This window comes from Nanorana parkeri, unplaced genomic scaffold (genome assembly GCF_000935625.1).
Source record: "Nanorana parkeri isolate BGI_ZX_2015 unplaced genomic scaffold, ASM93562v1 scaffold238, whole genome shotgun sequence".
Classification (NCBI taxonomy): domain Eukaryota; kingdom Metazoa; phylum Chordata; class Amphibia; order Anura; family Dicroglossidae; genus Nanorana; species Nanorana parkeri.
This window is the reverse complement of record NW_017306506.1, coordinates 354992-367299: the sequence shown is the minus strand read 5'-3', so window position 1 is coordinate 367299 and position 12308 is coordinate 354992. Positions and strand designations below refer to the sequence as shown.

Below are 12308 nucleotides of genomic sequence, written 5' to 3'. Positions count from 1 at the left end.
GCGAGGTGGTGCGTGGGCTCTGCTCGGTGTGTGTGTGTGTGTGTGTGTGTGTGTGTGTGTGTGTGTGTGTGTGTGTGTGTCTACGGACGCACACAGCTACTGCAGGCACGGCCGGACATGCACAGTTGCCTCCACAGCAGCCGCTTAGCTGATAGAGGCACCTATGCAGGGGGAGAGCGATGCGGGGACCCACTAGAGAACGAGGGATTGAAAGAATTTAGAAAAACAATCTTTATCCCACACATTGTTCTCCATGCGTACCAATAAAAAAAAGTAAAGGTTTAATGTTGGTGAACAGAAGTAATCAAGCAGATGTGCTGAGGTCAAGTGAATCAGTTTTAAAGTAGTTTCTCATTCTCAAACAACTTTAAGTGAGGGTCATGGCAAATTTTATAATAAATGTTGAAACACCAATACATGCAGTTAATATCAGTCTGTGAAGCACAAGGATTTTTGAATTTGAAGAGCAGAATATGCCAGACTCGTTGTTAATGCATTTCTATGAGCGAGTTGTTTGTATTGGTTGCAGAAATGCAGCTAAACAATTTAACCAGTTGCCGTCCGCCTGTAGAAAAAAAACGGACGGGTGGTAGACTCGCATAAGCTTGTTGTAGTCTCCAGACGGCATTTTTTTTCCTGCGCACGGGCGGGAAAGACCCGCTCGTTTTTACAGCCGTTAACGGCTGTTTCACATACAACCGATCAGCGGCTCTATAGCCGCCGATCGATTGTATGGCGTGATTTTGTAGCTCGCGCTATATCGAGCTTAGGGTGACGGGAGGATGCTAGCTTGTGTCCTCCCCTTACCCTAAGGAGAACTATGGGGATAAGCCATAACCCCATAGTTCTCCTTTAATGCTGTCGCAGTGCAAACTACAGTATTTACTGGTTCCGTTTTAAAGATAATATGGTAAGTCTTAAAACTGCTCCCCATCTGTGCCCCCTCAACATCTCTGCAATCAGTCAGGAAGGTCTTCTGCAGTGAACCCTAGATAGCAGAGAACCCTTAAATACAAAGGGAACTGCCAATGCACACCTATGCACCCTCCTAGTTCTAAGATCTGACTGCCCCGGTATTGGGCTGGCAACAGAGACCCAGCTTGGTTCCCTAATAAGGGATGACATTAGCTTTGTTTACAAACAAGCCTACAACTGTGCATTAGTATAAAAATGTAAAATAATAAAAAAATATAATTTGACAGATTATTTTTTTAGAAAAAAAAAAAAACCCCAAGAGAGCGAAATATATGTAGGTATAAAAATGAATAGCCTTGGCCATGTATACTGACACTGCTAAATTTTTGCCAGGGCAATCTAGGTTTCACTGACCTGTGGTCCTAATAAAGACATTTCTAAAATGCAGCCTAAAAATAAAGCAGCTTTCTTGCTTAAGAAGTAAAATCTGCACAATAATTCTATTAAGTGATGTACACTACCATACACAGAAAAATAAATTACCTCTTTCAATTGCTTTATTGAAAATGCATGCCATGTATAACCCCAACGTTTGCACAGTGACTTGACATGAGGTGATTAGACTTATTCCCTTTAACCTATTTCTCCTTTTCACAATTTCTTTTGTTCCTTAACCCCTTCGTGACTGACGACGTACAGTTTACGTCGCCAGCATCGGGGCTGTTTAAACAGACTCCCGGTGACTTTTGCCGCCGGGACTCTGTTTAAACTTGTAGAGCCGGCTGTCGGCTTTACAACAGAAGCGATCCTGGCGACTTACCTGCGTCCCGAAGATCAAAAAGGTGTTGGTTTTGCTCTTTTGTGTCCCTGGAATACATTAGTAAAGCAGCAGATAGCGGACCAATGCCTGATGCCCGCTGACAGCGCAGAGCTTGGCCTCAGCCGAGAAGGATCTCAACAATATTGTTGGCATCCATCCCTGCTGCTTGACAGTTGGTGCTGCCTGCCTAGAGCCAGCCATGCATAGTTCTCCCATTTGCCCCTCCAGTGAGTGGTGGAGAAGCAGAGAGGAAAGAATTCCTGCGGGAAGCAGTGACTGGCTGTCGCCACACTCCGGGAAACGGACACCAAGAGATGAGCAATCAGGAGTTACATGGTCACTCGCCTCTTGGTCTTACAGTTTGGCATGTGACAGCAGCAGTGTCCCACTTTGGCTCTGAGCAGCTGGGAGAGAACATTTTACTCTCCTCGCACTTCTCCTTTAAACTCTCTCCCACCTTTCTAAAATGTTCTGCCGAAATAAAATGATTTAAAAAAAAAATCATTTTTCTTTTTTTTTTCTTTTTGATCTGTGCAAAAATGGTATTTCCCTCGTAACAGGCTTGCAAAGTATAATGATGTTTTCTTTGTTTGTAGAGTATGAACCGATCTTTGCTTTGCTACAAGAAGTACAAGGTAGTCTGCAAACACGGCTTTTCTTCTTGCAGAGTGTTATCAAAGAGGCAGCAAGGTAGGTTGTGCAGTTTTTTCTGAATTTAACCAGTTGACATCCGCGGTGTTAAACCCCCTTCCCATCCAGGCCATTTTTCAGTATTCAGCGCTGCGGTACTTTAACTGACATTTCGGCATTTGTTTATTGCCAAGTTTCAGTCATTACATCATTATCTATAATAGGCAGTATTGTCCAGGGTTGTTCATGGGTATTACTCGTGGACCCAGTTACACACTCAAGACAAGGAATCCCATTCATTTCTATGGCTCCTGTTCACAGCTGAGCGTTTTGTTGCAGGCAGAAAGACACCTGTCTCTGGAAAAAGTACATGAGCTACTTTTTGGCAGTTTAGACGAGCTTGGCTTTGAGTGACAAAACACCAAGATGTGAACAGGGGCTAAAAGTCCACACCTCATATGTTTCCATCTAATATGTGTGATGAGGTTGTAGCTATAAAGTTGTCTAATTAAAGAAGGACTCCAATTCTTTTTTTGTGGGGGGTTCTTCAAATTAACCCCTGCAGTGTTGATCTACCCCCAAACTGCAAGGGTTAAGTTCTCATTTTGGTCTAGGGCTGAAAATAAAGAAGATATACTCACCTGTTCCTCAGTCCTGCGTCATTGACTGTTCACCTCTTCTGCTCCAGCTTTGATATGTCCCTCGACGTCCTCGCGTCTAATTGTCCTGCATTAGATGTGATGATGTCACGCATCCTTAGAGTGCCGGGGGGGGATGGCGCTGCAGGGACCGTCGAGCAGCCTGCCAGGCAGGACCGAGGATCTGGTAACTATATATTTTTGTCCATAGACCAAAACGAGTACTCGTTCAGTGCAGGTACCCCTGCACTTCAAGGGTTAATTTGAAAGATATCCTGGAAGTCCTCTTCCTCCTGCAAAAAAGCAGTATGGCAATATAAATTAAAGTCCCATTGTAATGTCTCCGTCAGTCTTGGTGAAATGTATGAAGGCAGAGGGTGATTGGACACACGAGTATCTAGCCGATGTCCATTAGTTTGGTTAGAATAGTCAGCCATCTTTGAACCTGGTAGGTTTTACCTGTGAATGGCATATTTGGTTTTCTAGTCCTGACACTATGCCACAGACTACTCTCAATTGCAAACTCCCAGCTCTTCCTGCCGGTGCCAAATCTTGCCCACCCCATCATAGTGATTAGCACATACTGTGTGGAAGTCACAGTGAGACCTAGGGCTGCAACAGCAAATCGATTTTAAATCGATTGAGAATAGTTGGCAACTATTCTCATCGGTTAGTTGATTCAGAGAGATTTATATATTTTTTTTTAAATTAAACCAATCGATTAGTTGAAAAAATAATTGGGCAACTAATCAGTTATGAAAATCGTTAGCTGCAGCCCTAGTCAGACCACATCCATGCTTAATAACGACGTGGCCATTCCAGCATGTCTGTGGGTCCCTTAAATTAGAACTCCAATTGGTTGACTTGTAGACTTGAGTTGTGAGAAGGAGCAGAAAACCAAAACCTTATTACAGGGGCAGAGGCTGCAAATGAAAGGAGCTAATATGGCTGCCCCCATATAGGTGATTCATGTTTTTAGACTCATTTTATGGGTACTTGGTAAAGCAGATTGATGAGTAAACTGATCTTTTACATGAATAACACAAAATAAGACTAGATATTTCCTTTACGTAACCTTCAATTAGCTAGGAAACTACCGTAGTACTAGGAGACATTCTCTATGCTGATGACACTCAAATATATCTCTTCACTCCACAATTCACCTCCTCAGTCTCCTCGCGTATCATGATGTCACAACACTTCTTAAAGCTCAATCTTCATGTCAAGGTCCTAGGTGTCATACTTGACTCTGACCTCCCCTTTCTTCCCCACATCCAATCACTATCCAAATCCTGCCGCCTTCACCTTCGTAACATCTCCAAAATACGCCCCTTCCTCACCAATGAAACCACAAAGCTGCTCATCCACTCCCTTATGTCTTGTCTTGACTATTGCAACTCCCTCCTCATTGGCTTACCTCTACACAGGCTCCTCCCCCCCTTCAGTCTATCATGAATGCAGCTGTTAGACTCATTCACCTAACCAACCGCTCAGTGTCTGCAACCCCCCTCTGCCAATCCCTGCACTGGCTTCCACTCGCCCAAAGGATAAAATTCAAAATATTAACCACTTACAAAGCCGTCCAGGTTGGAGATATATCCGGGGGCAAAGGATCACCCTAACCGTCCCCTCCGCTCCTCCCAAGTCTTCCTGCTTTCCCTCGTCAACTCCTCCCATGCTCGCCTCCAGGACTTCTCTAGAGTCTCTCCCATTCTTTGGAACTTCTTACCCCAACCTGTCCGTCTTTCTCCCACTTTGACTGCCTTTCGGCGATCGCTAAAGACTCATCTCTTTAGTGAAGCCTATCCCACCTGAACCTAACCACTGAACTCCTTCTCATACAATTCATCCCCACACAGCTACCTCCTCATATATCGCTTCTCCCTCCCTGTTAGATTGTAAGCCCTCAGGGGCAGGGCCCTCCTTACCATCTTGTCTTGAATTGTATTGTGATTGTAATGTCTTCCTTGCATTGTAAAGCGCTGCGCAAACTGTTGGCGCTATATAAATCCTGTATAATTCTGGAAAATGTAATTTTATATATATTTTTTGATTCTCTTCTGTAGATTTAAAAAACGAATGTTGATCGAGCAGTTGGAAAATTTTCTAGAAGAGGTCCACAGAAGATCGAACCAGATGAACCACTTCAGCAGCTGTTAAATGGTCTCAAGGAAACCCTTGTATGCTGGTGGGCACAAGGTGTGCCCAGGAAGGGTGATGGTTGCCACAATCATCTATACCATCTTTACAATGACTAGTTGTACCCTTAATATGCTTCCATTTTTTTCTTCTATGGAAATAATGATGCCTTCATTATGGAGTATCGGAAAGTTTTTAGAAGTTCCTAGCGGTCACTGACCAGCTATGCTGATCTTTCTCAGGTTCCACAGCTGACACTTAGACTCACATTTAAGTTCACTCACTGGCTAGGATTAATGTCTTTTGCCAAAATCTGATCGGGCTTCTCTCACGGTTCCACAACTGGTTTTGGCATCGGAAGTGTGAACTCTCTGCATTCGACATGTACGCTGGACAACAGACCTTTTAAATGCAGTCCCAGGTTTGTAATTAAAACATAGCTAGGCAGAAGCACAGATGTTGAAACAAGGTAATATTTTGTACATAATTATTTTGAATATATTGTAAGTTGTACAGTTGTATTTTGAAAACTATTTAAAGAGGCTCTTTTGTTATTCCATCAATAAAAAAAGCTCTATTTTAATATTTTTGCAAACTCTATATTATGAATCTGTATTTTTGTATTTCCTGGCTGAGAACTGCATATTATTCAGTGTCATTTTGTTACTTGACATGTAAATTAAGCCTATTATCTGTTCACTGATGAGTTGACCTTTCCTGCATCAGGACATAGATCAGAGCTTTTAATTAAAGGGGAGACACCATGTTAGAAATACTTATTGAAGTTCTGGCCTTTTTCTTACCATGCATGCAAGTTGCCCTGCTTGGTATGGGGATCCCTGACTCTGATCAAGTATGCGGCCGGTGACGTCTTAAAGGAAAACCTAAGGCCCCTTTCACACAAGCGACACCAGTTCAGTCAAGGTTCACGGATACAAAAAACTGATGAAAACTGAATCAGTTTGCACTTCAGTTGTCAAGTTCAGTTTACATCCGTTTCGGACTTTGTTGTTATGGTAAATTCCCATGATTGTTTGCCATGCTGTATTATAATATCAGTCCCAAAAAACGGGTGTCACCTGAACCGATGTAAACGAAACATCGGGTTACATCAGTCCCCGTCAATCAAAATGGAGAGCGGATCCGTGTCAAATTGCGGACCTAAACTGACACTGATGTAAACTGATGGTCATCCATTTTCATCCACACTGCCATAGAGATGCATTGTCCATTTTTCATCTGCAAACGGAGGGATCAACCTGAGTGCTCGTGTGAAAGGGGCCTTACTTGGAGGAGAGACTGCTGTGGGGGCTACGGTTCTGGAAATGGCCATTGAATTTCTAATGCTGTTGCAGAAATATTGTTTGAAGATAGCCAGTCATTATACTTTTCTTAGGGTTCTATGTGGCACTTTCTATTTTATGCTGGTTTGGCCAAAGCTGACTTAGAGAGAGGGCATGCGCAGTCTTTATTTCAGCAGGCTTAGATTCTAGGCTATACAGAGGACACATAACAGCAGTTCAGCACCTGGAGGCCCCACTAGTTAAATCAATCTAGTTGTGATGGATAGATGTGTCCTCATGCTATTCCAACCTCAATAATCTCAGACCAATCTCCTTACTCCCATTCACCTCCAAACTTAGCCCTGTCTTGAATTGTATTGTGATTGTAATGTCTGCCCCATATTGTAAAGCGCTGCGCAAATTGTTGGCGCTATATAAATCCTCTATAATAATATTCAGCAGATCTAGTGTGCCCCATGTTTGGGTCTACTTCTGCTTTAACCCTTTTGCTGCCGATGTGTTATTTTGCACACGTTGCAATCCACATTTTAGGCCTGAAAGTTACTTAAAACCCCTGAGAGTTATAGATTTCCTGAAAGCAGTGCCCTTGTAGAATAAAATGGTGGTGGTTACGAAATTTTACATCAAACACAAAAGGTCATTAGAAATTACACTAAGTTAATTTTAGTGCACAAAAACACAACAATAATGCCCATTTTATTTTTGTAAAATATAAGGTTAGCTGAGTAAATAGATGCCCAACATCCCAAGCTTAAAAATTGCCTGCACCCATGAAACGGCGACAAAGTACAGTACCCAACATTCTCCATAGGCAGCAACGCTTTAAAAGCCTGTGAAGGTCATCAGTTTAGTTAACCGTTAATATTGGCCCTAGAATTATTGGATCCACTCTGGTGCACACAGTGATACCTAACGTGTAACGCAATCGTAGTTTTCATACATTGGGGCACCTGACAAGTTTAGTATGTGTGTGGGGGACTTCTTTAATGTATTTGTACATTTATTTTTATTGCACTTCATTGCTATCACATAGGGTGGCTCACAAGCACATTGGAGGTGACATAAGCTCTCCCCTCTACCTGCTGACACCCATGATGCTGGTCGAGGGGCAATGGAGCCCGGAAGCAAGGTGGGAGGGAGGTGCAGTCTTCAGTGGCCACTGGAAGCAATCTGGCAGTAGGTCAGCAACCAGAATTGCTCCCGGTGTAAAGCCGACTGTCAGCTTTATGCAGCTAAACAGTTTCAGCATATCTGTTTAAAGGGGCCTGCTGGCAGTGAAAGGGTTACTACGGTGAGTGACTACTAACGGCAATGGTAGCAAACCTCTGGCCCTCCAGCTGTGGTGTAACTACAAATCCCATGAGGCATTGCAAGATTCTCACAGCCAAAGACATGACTCCCAAAGAGATGCATCATGGGATTTGTAGTTTCACCACAGCTGGAGGGCCGGAGGTTTGCTACCCCTGACTAAGAGTAACTACAGTGTGATACTTGCAGTTCTTCAGATACCTGCTAAGGCAATTTCTCCTTCTAGCGTGCTATGATGGGGTGAAGATGGGGTACACATTCAGTATAGTCTGGTTTGCTCTATTGACAGCCTGAGCCATTGTGGTTTGTGTGTGCTTCTGTTGGTTGGACACTTAAAGGTTTTAAAAATAAAATGGCGTAGCTATTGTTCCAGCAAAACTGCATGTACATTCATTCTGTGCACATTAATCGGATGCTGTTAGAATGAGGCAAAAATCAAATGTTGAAATATGGGCAGTAGAGAAATTGGGCAAATCACTGGACTGGGGTCTCATGGACTACTTGTCTTTTCTGATATTATACTGTCCTATATTGTGACATGTCAGGAATGTACTCATGACAGCTGGTACAAATCACTACTAGTGTAATGTCACAGATAGCAGGAGATGTGATACAGGTCTACCTACCCCAATGTCTGACAGATAACATGGTCATTATAGTGAGTGTGATCGGCATGAGCTCAGGCAGTTGGCAAAGTTACAACTGTAAAAATTGTGGTAACTGCCGATCTTTAACGGGCAGGGCCTAGAGTCAGCACTACACAGGGTAAGTCACTCTACATGGGGGTATATGGAAATGCATTTATTTTCTGTGTGCATTAGTATCTGGCACACATGTGCTTATGGAGGAGAGAGGAATAGCTGAGCTCTGGCTTATCTCGGAGGACAATAAAATCTCGTCCTTAATATTTGGTCCACCAAGGGATCCTGAGTTAGCTTTGATGGAATGTTGAGATCAGGCAGGGCCTATAGACATGAGTCCGCTCCTTTGATTGTAAACACCTATTAGGGCAGATTCACATCTATGCATGCGGTTTAAACCCTCAGGTAGAATTGCTTGCACTGTGTATGTGTACTGGAGTGCAATTCACAATGAACGTACATGCATGTGGAAGGGGCCAAAATGGATTCTAGCTGCCACATACAAGTGACATACTCTATAAGCCAGGAGTGGGCAAACTCCAGCCCTCTAGCTTTCATGGACCTACAGATCCCGTGAGGCATTGCAAGATTCTCACAGCGACAGACATGACTGCCAGAGACGGATGCATCATGGAATTTGTAGCTTCACCACAGATGGAGGGCTGGAGTTTGCCCACCCCTGCTTTAACCTTTTCCATCCAGCAGGAGCCGCCCCTTAGTTTATAACACTGAAGGTGTCACATGGGCTTTCCAGTCCTGTAACCACTGTGATTGGCTGTCACGGTGATCAGGAGCCTGCCCCACCGGCTACTGATTGTAAACAGTGACTGGTTACTGTCTGTGAGATTGTGGTCAATCACATCGACAATAGGAGCTTAGTCAGGAAGGTATGACCATCCTGACTAAGCTCCTATTGGGAGAAATGCACCGTAGGAGTAGGAGAGGGTCTGGTGGTGAGCTATGCGCCGGTCTGATTTTGAGTGTTTCCACTACTTGCAATAAAGCTTGTTGCATATCAAGAAAAAAAACAGCAAAATGCAGCCTATTCGTATCTAATATACTGCAGGGAGGAACAGATCCCAGTAGGTATGTACTCCTGACCGATGCATGAGCTATGAGACCACCAGGAGTGGTAAGATCTTTATGTATGTGTATTAAGGTACCCACACGCCTTGCGATAATCGTGGGAAATTCTGCGATCGTACGATTATCGCAAGGTGTGTGGAAGGCTTGCGACCGTTTCTACTGTACAGTCGCACGACTTTTATCTTAGGAACATGTTCGAAAACCCGCCGAGAATCGTTTGATTGTCGGCGGGGGTGTGGCATGTTCGTAAGCTAAATGCCGCACGGGCCGGTGTGCGCAAGCGCACACTGCCGGTTCAGCATTGCATCGCAAGCCTGCATCAGAGGGGCGGGCTTGCGATGATCGCAAATACGATCTGCCTGTCCAAGATAGGCAGATCATAAGGTTTTTTTTTAATTACCTTACAACAGGGGTAGCCAAACTCCTGCCCTCCAGCTGTGGTGAAACTACAAATCCCATGATGCATCTCTCTCTGGGAGTCATGGCTGTGAGAATCTTGCAATGTCTCATGGGATTTGTAGTTCCACCACAGCTGGAGGGCCGGAGTTTGGCTACCCCTGCCTTACAAGCATCGCAAGACAAAAGTCTTGCGATGGTTGTAAGGTCTGTGCCCAGCCTTAGACTCTAGGCAGCTATAAGAGACAAATGAATGCAACGCTGTAATAATAAATACAAGTGGGGAATTTATCAAATCTGGAGCAGTTGCACCTGGCAACCGATCAGCTTCTAGCTTTCATTTTCAAGGCTTTAATAAACAAACTTAAGAGAGAAGCTGATTGGTTGACATGGGCAACTGCTCAGGATTCTGTCTGCTCCAGTATTGATACATTCCCCTCAATGTATTTTTTATTTTTATGCATTTTGACCTGGTATCAGCCACCTGCAATCCTTGTGCAGCAGAGTGGAAGTGTGAAAAGAAGAAGCAGTAAAAGTAGCCAATTAGTGCATGTGCTGACAAGGAGGATACTAAGAGAGAGAGCAGAGTGACAGATAGATGAGATCATCATTGTGCTGCTTCTCCTTTCACTTCTTTTTCCGGTCACAAACTGGGTGGGTCAAAGACGCTCAGAGGAAGTGGGATAAATGATGCTGGTCAATGAGGACACCCAGTGGCAGAAAAAAAAAAGGACTGCCGGGGGAAATCTCTGGATTGAAGGGGAATATTGCAACAAAAGCTGATTTCTTGTTTTAATGGACTATTCTGGTTATTTTGGCTGGAATTCCGCTTTAATCATTTGGACTCCAGATCTCCAAACATAACTAAGACAACCAAATGGTGAAAAGCCATTTCTTGCATGATTCACTTACAAAAAAGGCAGCCAGGTATATATAAAAAGTAAACAAATAATATGTGCAAAAACCAAATATTATAGTGAACAATACTACTGTGAGAGAAAAAAAACCATATATGTAATATTTTCAAATATTTTGAAATAGTCAACTGTTTGTGTGAATCACAAGGTGATAATCTAAAAAAACTCCAAATGACTAATAAAGTAGCAAACGTCCTGTGTCAGTGTATAAAACACATCATTTGAAACAAAGTGTTCATAAATTCATTAAAAGCAGGTCAGTAACGTCAGGACGCCTGGAGGAAAAGAGGAGGACAGATCTAACATCCAGGAATGAGATTCTGATACGCGATTTTATGTCAGTGTATTTTTAAATAAAATCATTTCATGCATACGGGGTGCGTTATGATTTCCACTTCTGTCTTTGAGAGATCTTTTTTGGGCTGTCGGTAGAGGAGAAAACCATTGAGATCAGGATTGGTCTCATCTGAAAGAAGGAAGATGACAGCTACAAACAGTGTGAGGAAGGAGTTTTACCCTATAAGAAGCACTGAGACCCAAGGGTCTGAACACGAAGGTGGGAGGCCTATTTATCAGAGCACTGTTTTTTTATGAGCACTTCAGCAAAAAATACACAAGAAGTTACAAGAGTGGGCAGAGTGACGCACAAAGAAAAACAAGACAACACTTTTTTTTTGTTTTTTTTTTGAGAGAGAGCTGCCTGCTTTTAATGAATTTATGAACACTTTGTTTCAAATGATGTGTTTTATACACGGACACAGGACGTTTGCTACTTTATTAGTCATTTGGAGTTTTTTTAGATTATCACCTTGTGATTCACACAAACAGTTGACTAGAAGATTTCATTTTGAAAATATTTGAAAAATATTATGTTTTTTTTCTCTCACAGTAGTATTGTTCACTATAATATTTGGTTTTTGCACATATTATTTGTTTACGTGTTGGGTGATAGTGCCGCTTCACATATTTGAATGATACTAAGGCTGGGCACACACCTTGCGATGGTTGTAAGGTACTTAAAAAAACGTACGATCTGCCTATGTTGCATAGGCAGATCGTACTTGTGATGATCGCAAGCCACGCCCCCTGAGGGGAGGGCTTCCGATGACCGCAATGCCGAACGGGCAGTGTGCGCTTGCGCACACCGGCCCGTACGGCTGTTATCGTACGGACATGCCACAAACCCGCCGAACATCGTACGATGCTCGGCGGGTTTTCGAACATGTCCGTAAGTTTAAAGTCGTGCGACCTTACAGTAGTAGAGGTCGCACGGCTTCCACACACCTTACGATAATCGTACGATCGCGGGATTTCCCGCGATTATCGTACGATTATCGTAAGGTGTGTGGGGACCTTAATGCAGGCTCATGCAGCCAATTTAAGTGAGCAGCTGTAAGGAGTAACGCCCAGTTTTTCTTTGATTAATCGAGCGCAGAAGCCCCTGTAGATAATATATATATAAAAAGTATCAGAGCTTTATTAACACACAAGTATCTATAAAGCATCTCATCCGT

At 43.2% G+C, this 12308-nt stretch overlaps 1 protein-coding gene across 1 annotated transcript in view; it reads left to right on the top strand.

Moving 5' to 3' along the window:
- The window catches only part of INTS6 (integrator complex subunit 6), a 56707-nt gene extending 50901 nt beyond the window's left edge, over positions 1-5806 (top strand). The window contains exons 16-17 of the mRNA XM_018556444.1: positions 2332-2425; positions 5070-5806. Of these exons, the coding sequence (XP_018411946.1) occupies positions 2332-2425; positions 5070-5163 (188 nt within the window). The 3' untranslated portion in view covers positions 5164-5806. The remainder of the gene's footprint in view (positions 1-2331; positions 2426-5069) is intronic.
- Positions 5807-12308: the final 6502 nt, after the last annotated feature.